The sequence below is a fragment of the Pan paniscus genome, chromosome 7, assembly GCF_029289425.2.
Source record: "Pan paniscus chromosome 7, NHGRI_mPanPan1-v2.0_pri, whole genome shotgun sequence".
Lineage (NCBI taxonomy): Eukaryota > Metazoa > Chordata > Mammalia > Primates > Hominidae > Pan > Pan paniscus.
Genome location: NC_073256.2, coordinates 24025265 through 24052753, shown reverse-complemented (window position 1 = coordinate 24052753; position 27489 = coordinate 24025265). Strand labels below are relative to the sequence as shown.

At 54.0% G+C, this 27489-nt stretch overlaps 3 protein-coding genes across 3 annotated transcripts; all 3 read left to right on the top strand.

Moving 5' to 3' along the window:
• The first annotated feature begins 389 nt into the window (after nt 1–389).
• Nucleotides 390–3400, top strand: LOC129395866 (protein FAM90A15-like). The gene is made up of 4 exons (XM_055107291.1): nt 390–512; nt 1007–1206; nt 1665–1773; nt 2438–3400. The coding sequence occupies exons 1-4, from the start codon at nt 390–392 to the stop codon at nt 3398–3400; spliced, it is 1395 nt and encodes a 464-aa protein (XP_054963266.1).
• A 4638-nt stretch (nt 3401–8038) lies between these two features.
• Nucleotides 8039–11049, top strand: LOC134730861 (protein FAM90A15-like). Its single transcript, XM_063606542.1, has 4 exons — nt 8039–8161; nt 8656–8855; nt 9314–9422; nt 10087–11049. The coding sequence occupies exons 1-4, from the start codon at nt 8039–8041 to the stop codon at nt 11047–11049; spliced, it is 1395 nt and encodes a 464-aa protein (XP_063462612.1).
• A 12300-nt stretch (nt 11050–23349) lies between these two features.
• On the top strand, nt 23350–26360 carry LOC129395867 (protein FAM90A15-like). The gene is made up of 4 exons (XM_055107292.1): nt 23350–23472; nt 23967–24166; nt 24625–24733; nt 25398–26360. Exons 1-4 carry the CDS (start codon nt 23350–23352, stop codon nt 26358–26360), a joined length of 1395 nt encoding a protein of 464 aa, XP_054963267.1.
• The last annotated feature ends 1129 nt before the right edge of the window (nt 26361–27489 follow it).

Here is a 27489-nt window from a genome sequence, read left to right as displayed (position 1 = left end):
AGAATCACCGTGTCTTCTACCGGAGTGAATCGTGAGAGACCTAAGTCCAGTCTCCAGAATCAGTTGCTTGTTTGGGGTTGAAAGCTCAACTCCCCATACCTAGGCCACGGGCCCTGTGGCAGGTGCGGTTTACTCTTGGACTAGGTAGTCATGGCAGAGGAACACACAGTATCCGAGGATGCACACAGCACATTGTGTTCTACAGATTTGACCGACTGGTGGTGAGGTCTCCTCATGACCACACCGGCAGGGAGTTAGCAGGTGGCTTCCTGTGGGTGTGTGAATATCCAATGTGCTTAACCATCGACATGTGTGTGTTTGTGTGTGTTTCAGGTGACCCAACAGTCAACCCCTGAAAAAGGCGGTCACAAAACCCCCAGGCGACGAAGATGATGGCACGTCGGGACCCCAAATCTTGGGCCGAGAGACTGGTGAGAGCCCAGACCCTCCAGAAGCAGCGGAGGGCCCCAGTTGGGCCAAGGGCTCCCCCGCCCAGTGAAGAAGATCCCAGGGTAAGTCTAGCCCTGGATCTCTTGGGTATCGGGGTGGGGGTGGGGACGGGGGGAGGGGGTGTCACACGGTCCTCAGAGACTGGGTTGGATTCCAAAGAGCTCTGTCACCACCACCCAGGTTGCTTTTCCCATCCAAGGTGGGCGTGGCTTGGGACCTTCTCCCCGGCCCGATAGGTCCCTTGAGAGACTCTTGGGGGCAACCTCCCTTTCTACTTAGAGTCCTGTGTAGCCACGTTTGGCTGTGTTGTTGACTTCGGGTTCACCGTCGTGCCCCTTGGAACCTTGAGTCCTTCCTTTCAGAGTTCCTCCGTCACGTGGGCTTTGGGAGGGAACATCGTATCCGAACTCTCCCAGCACTTAACGGCCCCCATGCCGGTGTCCCCTCTTTGGAATCCTTATTCAGCTCTGAATTCACAATCCGTCCCAATGTGGACGTGGGATCGCTGCCTGTGGCTTCAGCTCACTCACCGACATCACTTCCTTTCCACCCACAGCTCAAGTGCAAAAACTGCGGGGCCTTTGGCCACACGGCCAGAAGTACCAGGTGCCCCATGAAGTGCTGGAAGGCAGCCCTGGTTCCAGCGACCTTGGGGGAAAAGGAAGGGAAGGAAAACCTGAAACCATGGAAGCCCCAGGTTGAAGCCAACCCGGGGCCCTTGAACAAGGATAAGGGAGAGAAGGAAGAGAGACCAAGGTGAGCAGTGGGAGGGGTTTTCACCACTCTTAGGGTACTGCCTCCTAAGGACATGGTGTCTCTGCACCTGCACACCGTGTGCCTTTCCGTCTCCGGGCCAGGGAAGGAACGCTGCAGAGAAATAGGCCGGAGCTCCGTGTCCTCCGGGGTTCCACACCCAGGAGCTCCTTTGGCTCTGGGAGATTCAGGGACGGGGAGAGGCGGGGGCGCTTCGTGCACGTTCCCCACGACAGGGGGAAAAGCGATGGAATCTAAATCACAGTCCTTAGTTGGGAAGCCTAGAGGGCCACCTGGGGGACGGGAAGGTTGGCACGTGAGGGAAGGTGCAGAGGCGGAAAGGGCACCAGATGTCCATTTCTGTATCACAAAACACGGAACGGGGCTGGGCCCCACACAGGGTTCTCCCTGTCTCCTGGGGAAAACCAGGGGGCACGGCCTGACCTTTTTCTGTTCTGCAGGCAACAAGACCCGCAGAGGAAGGCTCTCCTCCACATATTTTCTGGGAAACCTCCAGAGAAGCCGCTGCCGAATCGAAAAGGATCCACGGAATCTTCTGATTATCTGAGGGTGAGTGTCACCCCGGGCCCCTGGTCCTTTTCTCCTCTAGGTCACCCTGGTTGATTTCCTTTCAGCTTCCCGTCTGCGGGAGGAAATCGGGGAACCCCTCTTTCTTGCCTTCTTGGGGTCAGGGACTCCACGATCCTTCCAGGTCAATTTGATTCCAGGCCAAGGCATCTGAAGATGCCGTATTTCCTGTTGCTTTCTTTCTGTCCAATTATGGCAAGCCTGCCAACAACATGTTCCTAGCGGCATGAGGAAATTAGTCCCTCAGAGGCCCCAAACGTGGAGAAGGCTAAACCCAGGAACATGCATGTGTTCAGAGAAGACGTCCTGAGTACCCTTGAGCCACCAACCTGCCTTCGGAAGGGCATCAGTCCGTTCCACTTCATGGAAGGCTGAGTGGAGGCGCTTTGATCCAGTTAATGCCCAAGACGCGATCTTTTGAACAATGGTGTGCTTAGATCAGCTACACATAGCTCGAGAGCGCATCTTTCATGTGTCTTGTCCTGATCAGCACTCAGGTGGAGGGTCTGTCCCTACTTCCAAGGACCGCCTGTCGATACTGTACTAAGAATTTCATGGCGTGTGCACCTTGTCTTTGGATGTGCTTGATTTTCACGTTGGCTCCATGCGGAGGAACTTCTAACCTGTGTTGTTTCCTCTCTTTCAGGTTGCAAGCGGGCCAATGCCGGTCCACACAACCAGTAAGAGGCCGCGCCTGGGCCCTGTCCTCGCTGATCGCTCAGCTACCGAAAGGTCTGACAGGGGCTCCGTCTTGGCTTCGCCGTCTCCCCTCAGAAAAGCCAGTCTGAGCTCCTCCTCAAGTCTTGGACCAAAGGAAAGACAGACAGGGGCTGCGGCCGACATCCCTCAGCCTGCAGTCAGGCAGCAGGGCCCCGAGCCTCTCCTCGTGGTGAAGCCGACACACAGCAGCCCTGAGGGTGGCTGCCGAGAAGTTCCCCAGGCTGCCTCCAAAACCCACGGCCTGCTCCAGGCCATCAGACCCCAGGCACAGGACAAACGTCCTGCGGTGACCTCACAGCCCTGCCCGCCAGCCGCCACACACAGCTTGGGCCTAGGCTCCAATCTCAGCTTCGGGCCAGGAGCCAAGAGACCTGCCCAGGCTCGGATTCAGGCTTGCCTGAACTTCCCCAAGAAACCGAGACTGGGTCCCTTCCAGATCCCCGAAAGCGCCATCCAGGGAGGTGAGCTGGGGGCCCCGGAGAATCTCCAACCTCCGCCAGCCGCAACCGAACTTGGACCAAGTACGTCGCCCCAGATGGGCAGGAGGACACCCGCCCAGGTGCCCAGCGTCGACCGGCAGCCTCCGCACAGCAGACCTTGCCTGCCTACTGCCCAGGCCTGCACCATGTCCCATCACCCAGCGGCCAGCCATGATGGGGCCCAGCCTCTCAGAGTGCTCTTCCGGAGACTGGAAAACGGACGCTGGAGCTCCAGCCTCCTGGCGGCCCCCTCATTTCACTCTCCTGAGAAGCCGGGAGCCTTCCTCGCTCAGAGCCCTCATGTGTCAGAGAAGTCTGAGGGTCCCCGTGTTCGTGTCCCACCGAGCGTCCTCTATGAGGACCTTCAGGTTTCCTCCTCCTCAGAGGACAGCGATTCTGACCTGGAGTGAGACTGCAGGTGGCAGGGGCTCCTTGGCCTCCAGCTCCCGTGACTTGGAGGGGACTGTGGGACTGAGGAGTGCAGAGCAGAGAGCAGACTCTGTGCGGTGACTCCGAAGCTCCCCGGCTGTGGCGCTTCTGTGGATGTGGGAGTCCAGGCCAGGCAGGGAGCAGATGCAGGGACTCTGCCTCATTGAATTCTGGTGAGGGACGTTGTAGTTCGCGTGGTTCTCCGGAAACGCGCCAGGAAAAGCTTCCGTGCCAGAGATTCGTTGCCTCAGAAACTGCGTGACGCGCAGGAGTCAGACTTCCGCTGGGACGTCAATAGGAAACTGGGGAATTACTGTGCATTTGCTCTCTAGATGACTGAATAAGGGAAAAGTTAGGGAACCCTGAGAGGTGCAGCCCTTCCGCTGTGCCCCGCCCTGAGAGCAGTGTTTCGGACGCTGGGAAGCGTGCTGTGCAGAGCGCTCTCGGGGTCTTTCCTCAGCCTCGAAAACTGGGCTGTGGAATGCCTTTGTACATGTGTGTGTTTAATTGGTTTTGAAGTGAATAAAATTCTCAAAAAGATGACATATTGTCTTTTGACTCTCATTCCGTGTTTGTGTTTAACTGATTTTCCGAGTGAAGGGGTGGCCTGCCCCTCCACACCTGTGGCTGTTTCTAGTCGGGTGGGATGAGAGACGGAGAGAAGAAATAAGACACAGAGACAAAGTATAGGGAGACAACAGTGGGTCCAGGGGACCGGCACTCAGCACACCAAGGACCTGCACCGGCACCGGCCTCTGAGTTCCCTCAGTTTTTATTGATTATGATTTTCATTATTTCAGCAAAAAGGAATGTGGTAGGAGAGCAGGGTGATAATAAGGAGAAGGTCAACAAAAAAAAAAAAAAAAAAAAAAAAAAACACACGTGAGCCAACGAATCTATATCATTACTAAGTTCAAGGGAAGGTACTATGCCTGGACATGCACGTAGGCCAGATTTATGTTTCTCTCCACCCAAACATCTCAGCGGAGTAAAGAATAACAAGGCAGCATTACTGCCAACACGTCTCGCCTCCCGCCACAGGGCAGCTTTTCTCCGAGCTCAGAGTTGAACAAATGTACGATCGGGCTTTACACCGAGACATTCAGTTCCCAGGGGCAAGCAGGAGACAGTGGCCTTCCTGCATCTCAACTGCAAGAGGCTTTCCTCTTTGACTAATCCACCTCAGCACAGACCCATTACGGGTGTCAGGCTGGGGGACAGTCAGGTCTTTCCCATCCCACGAGGCCATATTTCAGACTGTCACATGGGGAGAAACCTTGGACAATACCCTGCTTTCAGGGGCAGAGGTCCCTGTGGCTTTCCACGGTGCATTGTGCCCCTGGTTTATTGAGACTAGGGAATGGCAATGACTTTTACCAAGTATACTGCTCGTAAACATTTGGTTAACAAGGCACGCCCTGCACAGCCCTAGATCCCTTAAGCCTCGATGTTATACAACACAGGTTTTTGTGAGCTCCAAGTTGGGTCAAAGGGGCCGCGGCAAAGCTACAAATGATCAACATCTCAGCAAAGCAATTGTTTAAAGTACAGGTCTTTTTCAAAATGGAGTCTCTTATGTCTTCCCCTTCTACATAGACACAGTGACAGTCTGATCTCCCTTTCTTTACCCTACATCCAAGGGCTTGAACATTTCTTGACTTGTTGGCAATCCAAATCGTTATGTCTCCGAAACAGAGTTGACTGAGGGGACCGCAGGGCTGGGCAGGACCTTTGACTTCGTATACAACCACAGGAGCAAGAAAACCTCAGCCCCACTCTACTAACACGCACCTAGTAAAATTCCGCCAACCGAATCTCACCCACGCTAACACGTGGGGAGCGTTGCTTGCACCACGAGTCCCCATTTGGCTCAACCGCCGATGCCAAGTGTGTGGTTCCAGTTGCGACGGCCCCCCGTGAAGTGGCTTCCGGATGTGCGAATGAACCAGGCAGAGTTTCACTGGCCAAATAGACCCCAGCAAAGCTGAAGTCAACTCCCACATTTGGGATGTACTTCAGAGGTAAAACATTCATCCCGTCTTCTTTCCGGATGTCTGACACCGTGGTTCTCCCCCTGATCCTAAGAGTAGCTGAGGTAGAGACTCACTGAAAGATCTAGGCAGGGAGATCCCATCATGCACAGGCTCTCTCCATTCTCTGACCTGGGAACAACTCTGAGCAGGATTCCACATCTAGGGGGCCTCGGAACTGAGTGGGATTTTCTGAGACACACCAAATGTCTGCTCCCTTTCCGCCGCTGTTGAGGGTCGTTATCTGGATTATCCAGATCACCTAGAAAGTATCCGTATCCAGAATCAATAAGATCAACTCTCTGCTCCTCTGACAGCAGAAGGAGCAGGACCATAAGGAACCAAAGAGCGTGGAAGGAAACGATGTGACAGGAAAGCTCAGAGAACGGCCACAGAGGGTCGTCAGCAGGCCTTCCAACCTGAATCATGAATAATTAATGAAGCGCAAATCAAAGGGGACTCGAGTTTCAGCAGGAGCAATTCATCCAACGGGAGATCGCCGGAGGGCCAACACGATTGAGAGACTGGGAGCCGGGTGCAGTGTCAAAGGGGACGCGACTGGTTCCAAAGCTCAAGAACACCATGGGGTCACTTGGGCTACGTGAGAAAATGCCCCAGTGTGCTGGTTCATCATTCCGACTCCTGCCTGTCTCTTCCCGTCCAAGGAACATGGACCCTAAGTCGTGCAGCTGCAGATGACCATGGGCAGAATTAGGGGCCGTGGCACAAAAGTTCACCGACACGGGAGTTCCACAGAAGGTGCGGTGGATCTTCGCAAATCCAGAGACATGGCAATGGGACCCAGGGAATTAGAGCCTCACAGGCGTCCGGGAGACTTTTCAGGCATAATGCCTGGAGTCGCAAGACGAGCTGAAAAAGGAGCCAGGCACTGAAGGACAAAGCGTTGTTGACTTTCCTCATCTGTGTTTCCCAGTGCGGTCCAATTCACGGTGGTTTCCAAGCGCCTCCTGGAGGAGAAAACACATGAGGGTGCGGTCAGGGTTCTCTGCTGACAGACTTACCTTGGGGAAGAAAGAGAAGCTCTGAAGATGGATCATGGCCGTGACTGCACGTCAAGGAGAATCTCCTTGATGACACTGAGGCCCACGTCGAGATAGACTAAATGTGGTCCAATTAAAAGGTGTCTATTTTACCACATTTTTTAAAACAAAACAAAACAAAACAAACCAAAAGATGGAAAAGAAGACAGGGGTACAGGCACCAGTGTTACATGTCTGACGGGGAGCATCTATTCTTCAAAGCTTGCAGCTGTACACGTAGGTTTTAGAATGTCTGTCAGCAGTGGACATGATCTTAGAGTGGGCTGTGCAGATAGACCTTTCCAGGTCCCGTAATTGGATTAAGTTAATTGCAATGAAGGTACAGGTAACTGATTAGGTTAGGGTACGTTCCATGTCAGGTGACCAGAGGCAGCATAAAAGGCAGCCTGGAAAGCAGAGGTCCCTCTCCGCCCCTTCCTCCGTCGTCCTGGATGCTGCATCGCTTCCAGCGGGGCTGCTCCAGCACCTGCCCATCTCAGCGCCAGCCGGGGAAAGCAAGTAGACGTGTAATTTCAGGTTAGTTTCACTGAACTATTGTTTTTTTCACGCAATCCCTGAGGGGTGTGGGGGTGGGGGGAAGAGACACAGGAGGCCGAAAGAAACCGATCACACTGGGGCTTGCTGGTGGGGAAGGATGTGTTCTCGTTACTAGTAATTCTTGCAACAGAAAACGAGAAAACATATCCGTCTCCACATGTGGGATAAGACCAAGATGGGAATGCGAAAAGAAATGTACTGCAGCATGCTGAATTGGTGGGTAAATGGAAAAAGGACTTTGGAAAAAAGGGTGGTTTGCCCTTCAGCCGTGTAAGACGTCGATACGATGTGGCACTTGTTCCCCGTTTGTTCAGATGAATTCGTGTGGTATGCGTAAAATACCAGAAAAAATAAATAAGCAAAGAGGGGCTGGAGCTAAAGCCAAAAGGTAGAACAGGAAAGACCATCACCTGCTAGTGTGGTAGAGAGGAAGGTAACTTCTCTCTATGAATTTGTGCTTGGAAGTTGCCTAATGAAATGGCCAGAGTAGCGATTCAAGTTGTCACAGGAAGCATCCCATATCCCTGACTTCAAACAGACCTGCCAAAGGGTGGCGCAAGCCATGCCCTGTGTCTTCGATCATTCTGTCCGTCAAGGGAGATAGAATCACCGTGTCTTCTACCGGAGTGAATCGTGAGAGACCTAAGTCCAGTCTCCAGAATCAGTTGCTTGTTTGGGGTTGAAAGCTCAACTCCCCATACCTAGGCCACGGGCCCTGTGGCAGGTGCGGTTTACTCTTGGACTAGGTAGTCATGGCAGAGGAACACACAGTATCCGAGGATGCACACAGCACATTGTGTTCTACAGATTTGACCGACTGGTGGTGAGGTCTCCTCATGACCACACCGGCAGGGAGTTAGCAGGTGGCTTCCTGTGGGTGTGTGAATATCCAATGTGCTTAACCATCGACATGTGTGTGTTTGTGTGTGTTTCAGGTGACCCAACAGTCAACCCCTGAAAAAGGCGGTCACAAAACCCCCAGGCGACGAAGATGATGGCACGTCGGGACCCCAAATCTTGGGCCGAGAGACTGGTGAGAGCCCAGACCCTCCAGAAGCAGCGGAGGGCCCCAGTTGGGCCAAGGGCTCCCCCGCCCAGTGAAGAAGATCCCAGGGTAAGTCTAGCCCTGGATCTCTTGGGTATCGGGGTGGGGGTGGGGACGGGGGGAGGGGGTGTCACACGGTCCTCAGAGACTGGGTTGGATTCCAAAGAGCTCTGTCACCACCACCCAGGTTGCTTTTCCCATCCAAGGTGGGCGTGGCTTGGGACCTTCTCCCCGGCCCGATAGGTCCCTTGAGAGACTCTTGGGGGCAACCTCCCTTTCTACTTAGAGTCCTGTGTAGCCACGTTTGGCTGTGTTGTTGACTTCGGGTTCACCGTCGTGCCCCTTGGAACCTTGAGTCCTTCCTTTCAGAGTTCCTCCGTCACGTGGGCTTTGGGAGGGAACATCGTATCCGAACTCTCCCAGCACTTAACGGCCCCCATGCCGGTGTCCCCTCTTTGGAATCCTTATTCAGCTCTGAATTCACAATCCGTCCCAATGTGGACGTGGGATCGCTGCCTGTGGCTTCAGCTCACTCACCGACATCACTTCCTTTCCACCCACAGCTCAAGTGCAAAAACTGCGGGGCCTTTGGCCACACGGCCAGAAGTACCAGGTGCCCCATGAAGTGCTGGAAGGCAGCCCTGGTTCCAGCGACCTTGGGGGAAAAGGAAGGGAAGGAAAACCTGAAACCATGGAAGCCCCAGGTTGAAGCCAACCCGGGGCCCTTGAACAAGGATAAGGGAGAGAAGGAAGAGAGACCAAGGTGAGCAGTGGGAGGGGTTTTCACCACTCTTAGGGTACTGCCTCCTAAGGACATGGTGTCTCTGCACCTGCACACCGTGTGCCTTTCCGTCTCCGGGCCAGGGAAGGAACGCTGCAGAGAAATAGGCCGGAGCTCCGTGTCCTCCGGGGTTCCACACCCAGGAGCTCCTTTGGCTCTGGGAGATTCAGGGACGGGGAGAGGCGGGGGCGCTTCGTGCACGTTCCCCACGACAGGGGGAAAAGCGATGGAATCCAAATCACAGTCCTTAGTTGGGAAGCCTAGAGGGCCACCTGGGGGACGGGAAGGTTGGCACGTGAGGGAAGGTGCAGAGGCGGAAAGGGCACCAGATGTCCATTTCTGTATCACAAAACACGGAACGGGGCTGGGCCCCACACAGGGTTCTCCCTGCCTCCTGGGGAAAACCAGGGGGCACGGCCTGACCTTTTTCTGTTCTGCAGGCAACAAGACCCTCAGAGGAAGGCTCTCCTCCACATATTTTCTGGGAAACCTCCAGAGAAGCCGCTGCCGAATCGAAAAGGATCCACGGAATCTTCTGATTATCTGAGGGTGAGTGTCACCCCGGGCCCCTGGTCCTTTTCTCCTCTAGGTCACCCTGGTTGATTTCCTTTCAGCTTCCCGTCTGCGGGAGGAAATCGGGGAACCCCTCTTTCTTGCCTTCTTGGGGTCAGGGACTCCACGATCCTTCCAGGTCAATTTGATTCCAGGCCAAGGCATCTGAAGATGCCGTATTTCCTGTTGCTTTCTTTCTGTCCAATTATGGCAAGCCTGCCAACAACATGTTCCTAGCGGCATGAGGAAATTAGTCCCTCAGAGGCCCCAAACGTGGAGAAGGCTAAACCCAGGAACATGCATGTGTTCAGAGAAGACGTCCTGAGTACCCTTGAGCCACCAACCTGCCTTCGGAAGGGCATCAGTCCGTTCCACTTCATGGAAGGCTGAGTGGAGGCGCTTTGATCCAGTTAATGCCCAAGACGCGATCTTTTGAACAATGGTGTGCTTAGATCAGCTACACATAGCTCGAGAGCGCATCTTTCATGTGTCTTGTCCTGATCAGCACTCAGGTGGAGGGTCTGTCCCTACTTCCAAGGACCGCCTGTCGATACTGTACTAAGAATTTCATGGCGTGTGCACCTTGTCTTTGGATGTGCTTGATTTTCACGTTGGCTCCATGCGGAGGAACTTCTAACCTGTGTTGTTTCCTCTCTTTCAGGTTGCAAGCGGGCCAATGCCGGTCCACACAACCAGTAAGAGGCCGCGCCTGGGCCCTGTCCTCGCTGATCGCTCAGCTACCGAAAGGTCTGACAGGGGCTCCGTCTTGGCTTCGCCGTCTCCCCTCAGAAAAGCCAGTCTGAGCTCCTCCTCAAGTCTTGGACCAAAGGAAAGACAGACAGGGGCTGCGGCCGACATCCCTCAGCCTGCAGTCAGGCAGCAGGGCCCCGAGCCTCTCCTCGTGGTGAAGCCGACACACAGCAGCCCTGAGGGTGGCTGCCGAGAAGTTCCCCAGGCTGCCTCCAAAACCCACGGCCTGCTCCAGGCCATCAGACCCCAGGCACAGGACAAACGTCCTGCGGTGACCTCACAGCCCTGCCCGCCAGCCGCCACACACAGCTTGGGCCTAGGCTCCAATCTCAGCTTCGGGCCAGGAGCCAAGAGACCTGCCCAGGCTCGGATTCAGGCTTGCCTGAACTTCCCCAACAAACCGAGACTGGGTCCCTTCCAGATCCCCGAAAGCGCCATCCAGGGAGGTGAGCTGGGGGCCCCGGAGAATCTCCAACCTCCGCCAGCCGCAACCGAACTTGGACCAAGTACGTCGCCCCAGATGGGCAGGAGGACACCCGCCCAGGTGCCCAGCGTCGACCGGCAGCCTCCGCACAGCAGACCTTGCCTGCCTACTGCCCAGGCCTGCACCATGTCCCATCACCCAGCGGCCAGCCATGATGGGGCCCAGCCTCTCAGAGTGCTCTTCCGGAGACTGGAAAACGGACGCTGGAGCTCCAGCCTCCTGGCGGCCCCCTCATTTCACTCTCCTGAGAAGCCGGGAGCCTTCCTCGCTCAGAGCCCTCATGTGTCAGAGAAGTCTGAGGGTCCCCGTGTTCGTGTCCCACCGAGCGTCCTCTATGAGGACCTTCAGGTTTCCTCCTCCTCAGAGGACAGCGATTCTGACCTGGAGTGAGACTGCAGGTGGCAGGGGCTCCTTGGCCTCCAGCTCCCGTGACTTGGAGGGGACTGTGGGACTGAGGAGTGCAGAGCAGAGAGCAGACTCTGTGCGGTGACTCCGAAGCTCCCCGGCTGTGGCGCTTCTGTGGATGTGGGAGTCCAGGCCAGGCAGGGAGCAGATGCAGGGGCTCTGCCTCATTGAATTCTGGTGAGGGACGTTGTAGTTCGCGTGGTTCTCCGGAAACGCGCCAGGAAAAGCTTCCGTGCCAGAGATTCGTTGCCTCAGAAACTGCGTGACGCGCAGGAGTCAGACTTCCGCTGGGACGTCAATAGGAAACTGGGGAATTACTGTGTATTTGCTCTCTAGATGACTGAATAAGGGAAAAGTTAGGGAACCCTGAGAGGTGCAGCCCTTCCGCTGTGCCCCGCCCTGAGAGCAGTGTTTCGGACGCTGGGAAGCGTGCTGTGCAGAGCGCTCTCGGGGTCTTTCCTCAGCCTCGAAAACTGGGCTGTGGAATGCCTTTGTACATGTGTGTGTTTAATTGGTTTTGAAGTGAATAAAATTCTCAAAAAGATGACATATTGTCTTTTGACTCTCATTCCGTGTTTGTGTTTAACTGATTTTCCGAGTGAAGGGGTGGCCTGCCCCTCCACACCTGTGGCTGTTTCTAGTCGGGTGGGATGAGAGACGGAGAGAAGAAATAAGACACAGAGACAAAGTATAGGGAGACAACAGTGGGTCCAGGGGACCGGCACTCTGCACACCAAGGACCTGCACTGGCACAGGCCTCTGAGTTCCCTCAGTTTTTATTGATTATGATTTTCATTATTTCAGCAAAAAGGAATGTGGTAGGAGAGCAGGGTGATAATAAGGAGAAGGTCAACAAAAAAAAAAAAAAAAAAAAAAAAAAAACATACGTGAGCCAAAGAATCTATATCATTACTAAGTTCAAGGGAAGGTACTATGCCTGGACGTGCACGTAGGCCAGATTTATGTTTCTCTCCACCCAAACATCTCAGCGGAGTAAAGAATAACAAGGCAGCATTACTGCCAACACGTCTCGCCTCCCGCCACAGGGCAGCTTTTCTCCGAGCTCAGAGTTGAACAAATGTACGATCGGGCTTTACACCGAGACATTCAGTTCCCAGGGGCAAGCAGGAGACAGTGGCCTTCCTGCATCTCAACTGCAAGAGGCTTTCCTCTTTGACTAATCCACCTCAGCACAGACCCATTACGGGTGTCAGGCTGGGGGACAGTCAGGTCTTTCCCATCCCACGAGGCCATATTTCAGACTGTCACATGGGGAGAAACCTTGGACAATACCCTGCTTTCAAGGGCAGAGGTCCCTGTGGCTTTCCACGGTGCATTGTGCCCCTGGTTTATTGAGACTAGAGAATGGCAATGACTTTTACCAAGTATACTGCTCGTAAACATTTGGTTAACAAGGCACGCCCTGCACAGCCCTAGATCCCTTAAGCCTCGATGTTATACAACACAGGTTTTTGTGAGCTCCAAGTTGGGTCAAAGGGGCCGCGGCAAAGCTACAAATGATCAACATCTCAGCAAAGCAATTGTTTAAAGTACAGGTCTTTTTCAAAATGGAGTCTCTTATGTCTTCCCCTTCTACATAGACACAGTGACAGTCTGATCTCCCTTTCTTTACCCTACATCCAAGGGCTTGAACATTTCTTGACTTGTTGGCAATCCAAATCGTTATGTCTCCGAAACAGAGTTGACTGAGGGGACCGCAGGGCTGGGCAGGACCTTTGACTTCGTATACAACCACAGGAGCAAGAAAACCTCAGCCCCACTCTACTAACACGCACCTAGTAAAATTCCGCCAACCGAATCTCACCCACGCTAACACGTGGGGAGCGTTGCTTGCACCACGAGTCCCCATTTGGCTCAACCGCCGATGCCAAGTGTGTGGTTCCAGTTGCGACGGCCCCCCGTGAAGTGGCTTCCGGATGTGCGAATGAACCAGGCAGAGTTTCACTGGCCAAATAGACCCCAGCAAAGCTGAAGTCAACTCCCACATTTGGGATGTACTTCAGAGGTAAAACATTCATCCCGTCTTCTTTCCGGATGTCTGACACCGTGGTTCTCCCCCTGATCCTAAGAGTAGCTGAGGTAGAGACTCACTGAAAGATCTAGGCAGGGAGATCCCATCATGCACAGGCTCTCTCCATTCTCTGACCTGGGAACAACTCTGAGCAGGATTCCACATCTAGGGGGCCTCGGAACTGAGTGGGATTTTCTGAGACACACCAAATGTCTGCTCCCTTTCCGCCGCTGTTGAGGGTCGTTATCTGGATTATCCAGATCACCTAGAAAGTATCCGTATCCAGAATCAATAAGATCAACTCTCTGCTCCTCTGACAGCAGAAGGAGCAGGACCATAAGGAACCAAAGAGCGTGGAAGGAAACGATGTGACAGGAAAGCTCAGAGAACGGCCACAGAGGGTCGTCAGCAGGCCTTCCAACCTGAATCATGAATAATTAATGAAGCGCAAATCAAAGGGGACTCGAGTTTCAGCAGGAGCAATTCATCCAACGGGAGATCGCCGGAGGGCCAACACGATTGAGAGACTGGGAGCCGGGTGCAGTGTCAAAGGGGACGCGACTGGTTCCAAAGCTCAAGAACACCATGGGGTCACTTGGGCTACGTGAGAAAATGCCCCAGTGTGCTGGTTCATCATTCCGACTCCTGCCTGTCTCTTCCCGTCCAAGGAACATGGACCCTAAGTCGTGCAGCTGCAGATGACCATGGGCAGAATTAGGGGCCGTGGCACAAAAGTTCACCGACACGGGAGTTCCACAGAAGGTGCGGTGGATCTTCGCAAATCCAGAGACATGGCAATGGGACCCAGGGAATTAGAGCCTCACAGGCGTCCGGGAGACTTTTCAGGCATAATGCCTGGAGTCGCAAGACGAGCTGAAAAAGGAGCCAGGCACTGAAGGACAAAGCGTTGTTGACTTTCCTCATCTGTGTTTCCCAGTGCGGTCCAATTCACGGTGGTTTCCAAGCGCCTCCTGGAGGAGAAAACACATGAGGGTGCGGTCAGGGTTCTCTGCTGACAGACTTACCTTGGGGAAGAAAGAGAAGCTCTGAAGATGGATCATGGCCGTGACTGCACGTCAAGGAGAATCTCCTTGATGACACTGAGGCCCACGTCGAGATAGACTAAATGTGGTCCAATTAAAAGGTGTCTATTTTACCACATTTTTTAAAACAAAACAAAACAAAACAAAACAAAAAGATGGAAAAGAAGACAGGGGTAGAGGCACCAGTGTTACATGTCTGACGGGGAGCATCTATTCTTCAAAGCTTGCAGCTGTACACGTAGGTTTTAGAATGTCTGTCAGCAGTGGACATGATCTTAGAGTGGGCTGTGCAGATAGACCTTTCCAGGTCACGTAATTGGATTAAGTTAATTGCAATGAAGGTACAGGTAACTGATTAGGTTAGGGTACGTTCCATGTCAGGTGACCAGAGGCAGTATAAAAGGCAGCCTGGAAAGCAGAGGTCCCTCTCCGCCCCTTCCTCCGTCGTCCTGGATGCTGCATCGCTTCCAGCGGGGCTGCTCCAGCACCTGCCCATCTCAGCGCCAGCCGGGGAAAGCAAGTAGACGTGTAATTTCAGGTTAGTTTCACTGAACTATTGTTTTTTTCACGCAATCCCTGAGGGGTGTGGGGGTGGGGGGAAGAGACACAGGAGGCCGAAAGAAACCGATCACACTGGGGCTTGCTGGTGGGTTAGGATGTGTTCTCGTTACTAGTAATTCTTGCAACAGAAAACGAGAAAACATATCCGTCTCCACATGTGGGATAAGACCAAGATGGGAATGCGAAAAGAAATGTACTGCAGCATGCTGAATTGGTGGGTAAATGGAAAAAGGACTTTGGAAAAAAGGGTGGTTTGCCCTTCAGCCGTGTAAGACGTCGATACGATGTGGCACTTGTTCCCCGTTTGTTCAGATGAATTCGTGTGGTATGCGTAAAATACCAGAAAAAATAAATAAGCAAAGAGGGGCTGGAGCTAAAGCCAAAAGGTAGAACAGGAAAGACCATCACCTGCTAGTGTGGTAGAGAGGAAGGTAACTTCTCTCTATGAATTTGTGCTTGGAAGTTGCCTAATGAAATGGCCAGAGTAGCGATTCAAGTTGTCACAGGAAGCATCCCTTATCCCTGACTTCAAACAGACCTGCCAAAGGGTGGCGCAAGCCATGCCCTGTGTCTTCGATCATTCTGTCCGTCAAGGGAGATAGAATCACCGTGTCTTCTACCGGAGTGAATCGTGAGAGACCTAAGTCCAGTCTCCAGAATCAGTTGCTTGTTTGGGGTTGAAAGCTCAACTCCCCATACCTAGGCCACGGGCCCTGTGGCAGGTGCGGTTTACTCTTGGACTAGGTAGTCATGGCAGAGGAACACACAGTATCCGAGGATGCACACAGCACATTGTGTTCTACAGATTTGACCGACTGGTGGTGAGGTCTCCTCATGACCACACCGGCAGGGAGTTAGCAGGTGGCTTCCTGTGGGTGTGTGAATATCCAATGTGCTTAACCATCGACATGTGTGTGTTTGTGTGTGTTTCAGGTGACCCAACAGTCAACCCCTGAAAAAGGCGGTCACAAAACCCCCAGGCGACGAAGATGATGGCACGTCGGGACCCCAAATCTTGGGCCGAGAGACTGGTGAGAGCCCAGACCCTCCAGAAGCAGCGGAGGGCCCCAGTTGGGCCAAGGGCTCCCCCGCCCAGTGAAGAAGATCCCAGGGTAAGTCTAGCCCTGGATCTCTTGGGTATCGGGGTGGGGGTGGGGACGGGGGGAGGGGGTGTCACACGGTCCTCAGAGACTGGGTTGGATTCCAAAGAGCTCTGTCACCACCACCCAGGTTGCTTTTCCCATCCAAGGTGGGCGTGGCTTGGGACCTTCTCCCCGGCCCGATAGGTCCCTTGAGAGACTCTTGGGGGCAACCTCCCTTTCTACTTAGAGTCCTGTGTAGCCACGTTTGGCTGTGTTGTTGACTTCGGGTTCACCGTCGTGCCCCTTGGAACCTTGAGTCCTTCCTTTCAGAGTTCCTCCGTCACGTGGGCTTTGGGAGGGAACATCGTATCCGAACTCTCCCAGCACTTAACGGCCCCCATGCCGGTGTCCCCTCTTTGGAATCCTTATTCAGCTCTGAATTCACAATCCGTCCCAATGTGGACGTGGGATCGCTGCCTGTGGCTTCAGCTCACTCACCGACATCACTTCCTTTCCACCCACAGCTCAAGTGCAAAAACTGCGGGGCCTTTGGCCACACGGCCAGAAGTACCAGGTGCCCCATGAAGTGCTGGAAGGCAGCCCTGGTTCCAGCGACCTTGGGGGAAAAGGAAGGGAAGGAAAACCTGAAACCATGGAAGCCCCAGGTTGAAGCCAACCCGGGGCCCTTGAACAAGGATAAGGGAGAGAAGGAAGAGAGACCAAGGTGAGCAGTGGGAGGGGTTTTCACCACTCTTAGGGTACTGCCTCCTAAGGACATGGTGTCTCTGCACCTGCACACCGTGTGCCTTTCCGTCTCCGGGCCAGGGAAGGAACGCTGCAGAGAAATAGGCCGGAGCTCCGTGTCCTCCGGGGTTCCACACCCAGGAGCTCCTTTGGCTCTGGGAGATTCAGGGACGGGGAGAGGCGGGGGCGCTTCGTGCAGGTTCCCCACGACAGGGGGACAAGCGATGGAATCCAAATCACAGTCCTTAGTTGGGAAGCCTAGAGGGCCACCTGGGGGACGGGAAGGTTGGCACGTGAGGGAAGGTGCAGAGGCGGAAAGGGCACCAGATGTCCATTTCTGTATCACAAAACGCGGAACGGGGCTGGGCCCCACACAGGGTTCTCCCTGCCTCCTGGGGAAAACCAGGGGGCACGGCCTGACCTTTTTCTGTTCTGCAGGCAACAAGACCCGCAGAGGAAGGCTCTCCTCCACATATTTTCTGGGAAACCTCCAGAGAAGCCGCTGCCGAATCGAAAAGGATCCACGGAATCTTCTGATTATCTGAGGGTGAGTGTCACCCCGGGCCCCTGGTCCTTTTCTCCTCTAGGTCACCCTGGTTGATTTCCTTTCAGCTTCCCGTCTGCGGGAGGAAATCGGGGAACCCCTCTTTCTTGCCTTCTTGGGGTCAGGGACTCCACGATCCTTCCAGGTCAATTTGATTCCAGGCCAAGGCATCTGAAGATGCCGTATTTCCTGTTGCTTTCTTTCTGTCCAATTATGGCAAGCCTGCCAACAACATGTTCCTAGCGGCATGAGGAAATTAGTCCCTCAGAGGCCCCAAACGTGGAGAAGGCTAAACCCAGGAACATGCATGTGTTCAGAGAAGACGTCCTGAGTACCCTTGAGCCACCAACCTGCCTTCGGAAGGGCATCAGTCCGTTCCACTTCATGGAAGGCTGAGTGGAGGCGCTTTGATCCAGTTAATGCCCAAGACGCGATCTTTTGAACAATGGTGTGCTTAGATCAGCTACACATAGCTCGAGAGCGCATCTTTCATGTGTCTTGTCCTGATCAGCACTCAGGTGGAGGGTCTGTCCCTACTTCCAAGGACCGCCTGTCGATACTGTACTAAGAATTTCATGGCGTGTGCACCTTGTCTTTGGATGTGCTTGATTTTCACGTTGGCTCCATGCGGAGGAACTTCTAACCTGTGTTGTTTCCTCTCTTTCAGGTTGCAAGCGGGCCAATGCCGGTCCACACAACCAGTAAGAGGCCGCGCCTGGGCCCTGTCCTCGCTGATCGCTCAGCTACCGAAAGGTCTGACAGGGGCTCCGTCTTGGCTTCGCCGTCTCCCCTCAGAAAAGCCAGTCTGAGCTCCTCCTCAAGTCTTGGACCAAAGGAAAGACAGACAGGGGCTGCGGCCGACATCCCTCAGCCTGCAGTCAGGCAGCAGGGCCCCGAGCCTCTCCTCGTGGTGAAGCCGACACACAGCAGCCCTGAGGGTGGCTGCCGAGAAGTTCCCCAGGCTGCCTCCAAAACCCACGGCCTGCTCCAGGCCATCAGACCCCAGGCACAAGACAAACGTCCTGCGGTGACCTCACAGCCCTGCCCGCCAGCCGCCACACACAGCTTGGGCCTAGGCTCCAATCTCAGCTTCGGGCCAGTAGCTAAGAGACCTGCCCAGGCTCGGATTCAGGCTTGCCTGAACTTCCCCAAGAAACCGAGACTGGGTCCCTTCCAGATCCCCGAAAGCGCCATCCAGGGAGGTGAGCTGGGGGCCCCGGAGAATCTCCAACCTCCGCCAGCCGCAACCGAACTTGGACCAAGTACGTCGCCCCAGATGGGCAGGAGGACACCCGCCCAGGTGCCCAGCGTCGACCGGCAGCCTCCGCACAGCAGACCTTGCCTGCCTACTGCCCAGGCCTGCACCATGTCCCATCACCCAGCGGCCAGCCATGATGGGGCCCAGCCTCTCAGAGTGCTCTTCCGGAGACTGGAAAACGGACGCTGGAGCTCCAGCCTCCTGGCGGCCCCCTCATTTCACTCTCCTGAGAAGCCGGGAGCCTTCCTCGCTCAGAGCCTTCATGTGTCAGAGAAGTCTGAGGGTCCCCGTGTTCGTGTCCCACCGAGCGTCCTCTATGAGGACCTTCAGGTTTCCTCCTCCTCAGAGGACAGCGATTCTGACCTGGAGTGAGACTGCAGGTGGCACGGGCTCCTTGGCCTCCAGCTCCCGTGACTTGGAGGGGACTGTGGGACTGAGGAGTGCAGAGCAGAGAGCAGACTCTGTGCGGTGACTCCGAAGCTCCCCGGCTGTGGCGCTTCTGTGGATGTGGGAGTCCAGGCCAGGCAGGGAGCAGATGCAGGGGCTCTGCCTCATTGAATTCTGGTGAGGGACGTTGTAGTTCGCGTGGTTCTCTGGAAACGCGCCAGGAAAAGCTTCCGTGCCAGAGATTCGTTGCCTCAGAAACTGCGTGACGCGCAGGAGTCAGACTTCCGCTGGGACGTCAATAGGAAACTGGGGAATTACTGTGTATTTGCTCTCTAGATGACTGAATAACGGAAAAGTTAGGGAACCCTGAGAGGTGCAGCCCTTCCGCTGTGCCCCGCCCTGAGAGCAGTGTTTCGGACGCTGGGAAGCGTGCTGTGCAGAGCGCTCTCGGGGTCTTTCCTCAGCCTCGAAAACTGGGCTGTGGAATGCCTTTGTACATGTGTGTGTTTAATTGGTTTTGAAGTGAATAAAATTCTCAAAAAGATGACATATTGTCTTTTGACTCTCATTCCGTGTTTGTGTTTAACTGATTTTCCGAGTGAAGGGGTGGCCTGCCCCTCCACACCTGTGGCTGTTTCTAGTCGGGTGGGATGAGAGACGGAGAGAAGAAATAAGACACAGAGACAAAGTATAGGGAGACAACAGTGGGTCCAGGGGACCGGCACTCTGCACACCAAGGACCTGCACTGGCACAGGCCTCTGAGTTCCCTCAGTTTTTATTGATTATGATTTTCATTATTTCAGCAAAAAGGAATGTGGTAGGAGAGCAGGGTGATAATAAGGAGAAGGTCAACAAAAAAAAAAAAAAAAAAAAAAAAAAAAAAACATACGTGAGCCAAAGAATCTATATCATTACTAAGTTCAAGGGAAGGTACTATGCCTGGACGTGCACGTAGGCCAGATTTATGTTTCTCTCCACCCAAACATCTCAGCGGAGTAAAGAATAACAAGGCAGCATTACTGCCAACACGTCTCGCCTCCCGCCACAGGGCAGCTTTTCTCCGAGCTCAGAGTTGAACAAATGTACGATCGGGCTTTACACCGAGACATTCAGTTCCCAGGGGCAAGCAGGAGACAGTGGCCTTCCTGCATCTCAACTGCAAGAGGCTTTCCTCTTTGACTAATCCACCTCAGCACAGACCCATTACGGGTGTCAGGCTGGGGGACAGTCAGGTCTTTCCCATCCCACGAGGCCATATTTCAGACTGTCACATGGGGAGAAACCTTGGACAATACCCTGCTTTCAAGGGCAGAGGTCCCTGTGGCTTTCCACGGTGCATTGTGCCCCTGGTTTATTGAGACTAGAGAATGGCAATGACTTTTACCAAGTATACTGCTCGTAAACATTTGGTTAACAAGGCACGCCCTGCACAGCCCTAGATCCCTTAAGCCTCGATGTTATACAACACAGGTTTTTGTGAGCTCCAAGTTGGGTCAAAGGGGCCGCGGCAAAGCTACAAATGATCAACATCTCAGCAAAGCAATTGTTTAAAGTACAGGTCTTTTTCAAAATGGAGTCTCTTATGTCTTCCCCTTCTACATAGACACAGTGACAGTCTGATCTCCCTTTCTTTACCCTACATCCAAGGGCTTGAACATTTCTTGACTTGTTGGCAATCCGAATCGTTATGTCTCCGAAACAGAGTTGACTGAGGGGACCGCAGGGCTGGGCAGGACCTTTGACTTCGTATACAACCACAGGAGCAAGAAAACCTCAGCCCCACTCTACCAACACGCACCTAGTAAAATTCCGCCAACCGAATCTCACCCACGCTAACACGTGGGGAGCGTTGCTTGCACCACGAGTCCCCATTTGGCTCAACCGCCGATGCCAAGTGTGTGGTTCCAGTTGCGACGGCCCCCCGTGAAGTGGCTTCCGGATGTGCGAATGAACCAGGCAGAGTTTCACTGGCCAAATAGACCCCAGCAAAGCTGAAGTCAACTCCCACATTTGGGATGTACTTCAGAGGTAAAACATTCATCCCGTCTTCTTTCCGGATGTCTGACACCGTGGTTCTCCCCCTGATCCTAAGAGTAGCTGAGGTAGAGACTCACTGAAAGATCTAGGCAGGGAGATCCCATCATGCACAGGCTCTCTCCATTCTCTGACCTGGGAACAACTCTGAGCAGGATTCCACATCTAGGGGGCCTCGGAACTGAGCGGGATTTTCTGAGACACACCAAATGGCTGCTCCCTTTCCGCCGCTGTTGAGGGTCGTTATCTGGATTATCCAGATCACCTAGAAAGTATCCGTATCCAGAATCAATAAGATCAACTCTCTGCTCCTCTGACAGCAGAAGGAGCAGGACCATAAGGAACCAAAGAGCGTGGAAGGAAACGATGTGACAGGAAAGCTCAGAGAACGGCCACAGGGGGTCGTCAGCAGGCCTTCCAACCTGAATCATGAATAATTAATGAAGCGCAAATCAAAGGGGACTCGAGTTTCAGCAGGAGCAATTCATCCAACGGGAGATCGCCGGAGGGCCAACACGATTGAGAGACTGGGAGCCGGGTGCAGTGTCAAAGGGGACGCGACTGGTTCCAAAGCTCAAGAACACCATGGGGTCACTTGGGCTACGTGAGAAAATGCCCCAGTGTGCTGGTTCATCATTCCGACTCCTGCCTGTCTCTTCCCGTCCAAGGAACATGGACCCTAAGTCGTGCAGCTGCAGATGACCATGGGCAGAATTAGGGGCCGTGGCACAAAAGTTCACCGACACGGGAGTTCCACAGAAGGTGCGGTGGATCTTCGCAAATCCAGAGACATGGCAATGGGACCCAGGGAATTAGAGCCTCACAGGCGTCCGGGAGACTTTTCAGGCATAATGCCTGGAGTCGCAAGACGAGCTGAAAAAGGAGCCAGGCACTGAAGGACAAAGCGTTGTTGACTTTCCTCATCTGTGTTTCCCAGTGCGGTCCAATTCACGGTGGTTTCCAAGCGCCTCCTGGAGGAGAAAACACATGAGGGTGCGGTCAGGGTTCTCTGCTGACAGACTTACCTTGGGGAAGAAAGAGAAGCTCTGAAGATGGATCATGGCCGTGACTGCACGTCAAGGAGAATCTCCTTGATGACACTGAGGCCCACGTCGAGATAGACTAAATGTGGTCCAATTAAAAGGTGTCTATTTTACCACATTTTTTTGAAACAAAACAAAACAAAACAAAACAAAACAAAAAGATGGAAAAGAAGACAGGGGTAGAGGCACCAGTGTTACATGTCTGACGGGGAGCATCTATTCTTCAAAGCTTGCAGCTGTACACGTAGGTTTTAGAATGTCTGTCAGCAGTGGACATGATCTTAGAGTGGGCTGTGCAGATAGACCTTTCCAGGTCACGTAATTGGATTAAGTTAATTGCAATGAAGGTACAGGTAACTGATTAGGTTAGGGTACGTTCCTTGTCAGGTGACCAGAGGCAGTATAAAAGGCAGCCTGGAAAGCAGAGGTCCCTCTCCGCCCCTTCCTCCGTCATCCTGGATGCTGCATCGCTTCCAGCGGGGCTGCTCCAGCACCTGCCCATCTCAGCGCCAGCCGGGGAAAGCAAGTAGACGTGTAATTTCAGGTTAGTTTCACTGAACTATTGTTTTTTTCACGCAATCCCTGAGGGGTGTGGGGGTGGGGGGAAGAGACACAGGAGGCCGAAAGAAACCGATCACACTGGGGCTTGCTGGTGGGGAAGGATGTGTTCTCGTTACTAGTAATTCTTGCAACAGAAAACGAGAAAACATATCCGTCTCCACATGTGGGATAAGACCAAGATGGGAATGCGAAAAGAAATGTACTGCAGCATGCTGAATTGGTGGGTAAATGGAAAAAGGACTTTGGAAAAAAGGGTGGTTTGCCCTTCAGCCGTGTAAGACGTCGATACGATGTGGCACTTGTTCCCCGTTTGTTCAGATGAATTCGTGTGGTATGCGTAAAATACCAGAAAAAATAAATAAGCAAAGAGGGGCTGGAGCTAAAGCCAAAAGGTAGAACAGGAAAGACCATCACCTGCTAGTGTGGTAGAGAGGAAGGTAACTTCTCTCTATGAATTTGTGCTTGGAAGTTGCCTAATGAAATGGCCAGAGTAGCGATTCAAGTTGTCACAGGAAGCATCCCATATCCCTGACTTCAAACAGACCTGCCAAAGGGTGGCGCAAGCCATGCCCTGTGTCTTCGATCATTCTGTCCGTCAAGGGAGATAGAATCACCGTGTCTTCTATCGGAGTGAATCGTGAGAGACCTAAGTCCAGTCTCCAGAATCAGTTGCTTGTTTGGGGTTGAAAGCTCAACTCCCCATACCTAGGCCACGGGCCCTGTGGCAGGTGCGGTTTACTCTTGGACTAGGTAGTCATGGCAGAGGAACACACAGTATCCGAGGATGCACACAGCACATTGTGTTCTACAGATTTGACCGACTGGTGGTGAGGTCTCCTCATGACCACACCGGCAGGGAGTTAGCAGGTGGCTTCCTGTGGGTGTGTGAATATCCAATGTGCTTAACCATCGACATGTGTGTGTTTGTGTGTGTTTCAGGTGACCCAACAGTCAACCCCTGAAAAAGGCGGTCACAAAACCCCCAGGCGACGAAGATGATGGCACGTCGGGACCCCAAATCTTGGGCCAAGAGACTGGTGAGAGCCCAGACCCTCCAGAAGCAGCGGAGGGCCCCAGTTGGGCCAAGGGCTCCCCCGCCCAGTGAAGAAGATCCCAGGGTAAGTCTAGCCCTGGATCTCTTGGGTATCGGGGTGGGGGTGGGGACGGGGGGAGGGGGTGTCACACGGTCCTCAGAGACTGGGTTGGATTCCAAAGAGCTCTGTCACCACCACCCAGGTTGCTTTTCCCATCCAAGGTGGGCGTGGCTTGGGACCTTCTCCCCGGCCCGATAGGTCCCTTGAGAGACTCTTGGGGGCAACCTCCCTTTCTACTTAGAGTCCTGTGTAGCCACGTTTGGCTGTGTTGTTGACTTCGGGTTCACCGTCGTGCCCCTTGGAACCTTGAGTCCTTCCTTTCAGAGTTCCTCCGTCACGTGGGCTTTGGGAGGGAACATCGTATCCGAACTCTCCCAGCACTTAACGGCCCCCATGCCGGTGTCCCCTCTTTGGAATCCTTATTCAGCTCTGAATTCACAATCCGTCCCAATGTGGACGTGGGATCGCTGCCTGTGGCTTCAGCTCACTCACCGACATCACTTCCTTTCCACCCACAGCTCAAGTGCAAAAACTGCGGGGCCTTTGGCCACACGGCCAGAAGTACCAGGTGCCCCATGAAGTGCTGGAAGGCAGCCCTGGTTCCAGAGACCTTGGGGAAAAAGGAAGGGAAGGAAAACCTGAAACCATGGAAGCCCCAGGTTGAAGCCAACCCGGGGCCCTTGAACAAGGATAAGGGAGAGAAGGAAGAGAGACCAAGGTGAGCAGTGGGAGGGGTTTTCACCACTCTTAGGGTACTGCCTCCTAAGGACATGGTGTCTCTGCACCTGCACACCGTGTGCCTTTCCGTCTCCGGGCCAGGGAAGGAACGATGCAGAGAAATAGGCCGGAGCTCCGTGTCCTCCGGGGTTCCACACCCAGGAGCTCCTTTGGCTCTGGGAGATTCAGGGACGGGGAGAGGCGGGGTCGCTTCGTGCAGGTTCCCCACGACAGGGGGAAAAGCGATGGAATCCAAATCACAGTCCTTAGTTGGGAAGCCTAGAGGGCCACCTGGGGGACGGGAAGGTTGGCACGTGAGGGAAGGTGCAGAGGCGGAAAGGGCACCAGATGTCCATTTCTGTATCACAAAACACGGAACGGGGCTGGGCCCCACACAGGGTTCTCCCTGTCTCCTGGGGAAAACCAGGGGGCACGGCCTGACCTTTTTCTGTTCTGCAGGCAACAAGACCCTCAGAGGAAGGCTCTCCTCCACATATTTTCTGGGAAACCTCCAGAGAAGCCGCTGCCGAATCGAAAAGGATCCACGGAATCTTCTGATTATCTGAGGGTGAGTGTCACCCCGGGCCCCTGGTCCTTTTCTCCTCTAGGTCACCCTGGTTGATTTCCTTTCAGCTTCCCGTCTGCGGGAGGAAATCGGGGAACCCCTCTTTCTTGCCTTCTTGGGGTCAGGGACTCCACGATCCTTCCAGGTCAATTTGATTCCAGGCCAAGGCATCTGAAGATGCCGTATTTCCTGTTGCTTTCTTTCTGTCCAATTATGGCAAGCCTGCCAACAACATGTTCCTAGCGGCATGAGGAAATTAGTCCCTCAGAGGCCCCAAACGTGGAGAAGGCTAAACCCAGGAACATGCATGTGTTCAGAGAAGACGTCCTGAGTACCCTTGAGCCACCAACCTGCCTTCGGAAGGGCATCAGTCCGTTCCACTTCATGGAAGGCTGAGTGGAGGCGCTTTGATCCAGTTAATGCCCAAGACGCGATCTTTTGAACAATGGTGTGCTTAGATCAGCTACACATAGCTCGAGAGCGCATCTTTCATGTGTCTTGTCCTGATCAGCACTCAGGTGGAGGGTCTGTCCCTACTTCCAAGGACCGCCTGTCGATACTGTACTAAGAATTTCATGGCGTGTGCACCTTGTCTTTGGATGTGCTTGATTTTCACGTTGGCTCCATGCGGAGGAACTTCTAACCTGTGTTGTTTCCTCTCTTTCAGGTTGCAAGCGGGCCAATGCCGGTCCACACAACCAGTAAGAGGCCGCGCCTGGGCCCTGTCCTCGCTGATCGCTCAGCTACCGAAAGGTCTGACAGGGGCTCCGTCTTGGCTTCACCGTCTCCCCTCAGAAAAGCCAGTCTGAGCTCCTCCTCAAGTCTTGGACCAAAGGAAAGACAGACAGGGGCTGCGGCCGACATCCCTCAGCCTGCAGTCAGGCAGCAGGGCCCCGAACCTCTCCTCGTGGTGAAGCCGACACACAGCAGCCCTGAGGGTGGCTGCCGAGAAGTTCCCCAGGCTGCCTCCAAAACCCACGGCCTGCTCCAGGCCATCAGACCCCAGGCACAGGACAAACGTCCTGCGGTGACCTCACAGCCCTGCCCGCCAGCCGCCACACACAGCTTGGGCCTAGGCTCCAATCTCAGCTTCGGGCCAGGAGCCAAGAGACCTGCCCAGGCTCGGATTCAGGCTTGCCTGAACTTCCCCAAGAAACCGAGACTGGGTCCCTTCCAGATCCCCGAAAGCGCCATCCAGGGAGGTGAGCTGGGGGCCCCGGAGAATCTCCAACCTCCGCCAGCCGCAACCGAACTTGGACCAAGTACGTCGCCCCAGATGGGCAGGAGGACACCCGCCCAGGTGCCCAGCGTCGACCGGCAGCCTCCGCACAGCAGACCTTGCCTGCCTACTGCCCAGGCCTGCACCATGTCCCATCACCCAGCGGCCAGCCATGATGGGGCCCAGCCTCTCAGAGTGCTCTTCCGGAGACTGGAAAACGGACGCTGGAGCTCCAGCCTCCTGGCGGCCCCCTCATTTCACTCTCCTGAGAAGCCGGGAGCCTTCCTCGCTCAGAGCCCTCATGTGTCAGAGAAGTCTGAGGGTCCCCGTGTTCGTGTCCCACCGAGCGTCCTCTATGAGGACCTTCAGGTTTCCTCCTCCTCAGAGGACAGCGATTCTGACCTGGAGTGAGACTGCAGGTGGCACGGGCTCCTTGGCCTCCAGCTCCCGTGACTTGGAGGGGACTGTGGGACTGAGGAGTGCAGAGCAGAGAGCAGACTCTGTGCGGTGACTCCGAAGCTCCCCGGCTGTGGCGCTTCTGTGGATGTGGGAGCCCAGGCCAGGCAGGGAGCAGATGCAGGGACTCTGCCTCATTGAATTCTGGTGAGGGACGTTGTAGTTCGCGTGGTTCTCCGGAAACGCGCCAGGAAAAGCTTCCGTGCCAGAGATTCGTTGCCTCAGAAACTGCGTGACGCGCAGGAGTCAGACTTCCGCTGGGACGTCAATAGGAAACTGGGGAATTACTGTGTATTTGCTCTCTAGATGACTGAATAAGGGAAAAGTTAGGGAACCCTGAGAGGTGCAGCCCTTCCGCTGTGCCCCGCCCTGAGAGCAGTGTTTCGGACGCTGGGAAGCGTGCTGTGCAGAGCGCTCTCGGGGTCTTTCCTCAGCCTCGAAAACTGGGCTGTGGAATGCCTTTGTACATGTGTGTGTTTAATTGGTTTTGAAGTGAATAAAATTCTCAAAAAGATGACATATTGTCTTTTGACTCTCATTCCGTGTTTGTGTTTAACTGATTTTCCGAGTGAAGGGGTGGCCTGCCCCTCCACACCTGTGGCTGTTTCTAGTCGGGTGGGATGAGAGACGGAGAGAAGAAATAAGACACAGAGACAAAGTATAGGGAGACAACAGTGGGTCCAGGGGACCGGCACTCAGCACACCAAGGACCTGCACCGGCACCGGCCTCTGAGTTCCCTCAGTTTTTATTGATTATGATTTTCATTATTTCAGCAAAAAGGAATGTAGTAGGAGAGCAGGGTGATAATAAGGAGAAGGTCAACAACAAAAAAAAAAAAAACACACGTGAGCCAACGAATCTATATCATTACTAAGTTCAAGGGAAGGTACTATGCCTGGACGTGCACGTAGGCCAGATTTATGTTTCTCTCCACCCAAACATCTCAGCGGAGTAAAGAATAACAAGGCAGCATTACTGCCAACACGTATCGCCTCCCGCCACAGGGCAGCTTTTCTCCGAGCTCAGAGTTGAACAAATGTACGATCGGGCTTTACACCGAGACATTCAGTTCCCAGGGGCAAG

Excerpts from the sequence above, each read along its gene's own strand:
- LOC129395866 (XM_055107291.1), top strand. The coding sequence starts at position 390 with ATGATGGCACGTCGGGACCCCAAATCTTGGGCCGAGAGACTGGTGAGA. Across the intron at positions 513-1,006 it reads CCAGTGAAGAAGATCCCAGG|CTCAAGTGCAAAAACTGCGG; the intron begins GTAAGTCTAGCC and ends TTCCACCCACAG. Across the intron at positions 1,774-2,437 it reads AATCTTCTGATTATCTGAGG|GTTGCAAGCGGGCCAATGCC; the intron begins GTGAGTGTCACC and ends CCTCTCTTTCAG.
- LOC134730861 (XM_063606542.1), top strand. The coding sequence starts at position 8,039 with ATGATGGCACGTCGGGACCCCAAATCTTGGGCCGAGAGACTGGTGAGA. Across the intron at positions 8,162-8,655 it reads CCAGTGAAGAAGATCCCAGG|CTCAAGTGCAAAAACTGCGG; the intron begins GTAAGTCTAGCC and ends TTCCACCCACAG. Across the intron at positions 8,856-9,313 it reads GAGAAGGAAGAGAGACCAAG|GCAACAAGACCCTCAGAGGA; the intron begins GTGAGCAGTGGG and ends TCTGTTCTGCAG.
- LOC129395867 (XM_055107292.1), top strand. The coding sequence starts at position 23,350 with ATGATGGCACGTCGGGACCCCAAATCTTGGGCCAAGAGACTGGTGAGA. Across the intron at positions 23,473-23,966 it reads CCAGTGAAGAAGATCCCAGG|CTCAAGTGCAAAAACTGCGG; the intron begins GTAAGTCTAGCC and ends TTCCACCCACAG. Across the intron at positions 24,167-24,624 it reads GAGAAGGAAGAGAGACCAAG|GCAACAAGACCCTCAGAGGA; the intron begins GTGAGCAGTGGG and ends TCTGTTCTGCAG.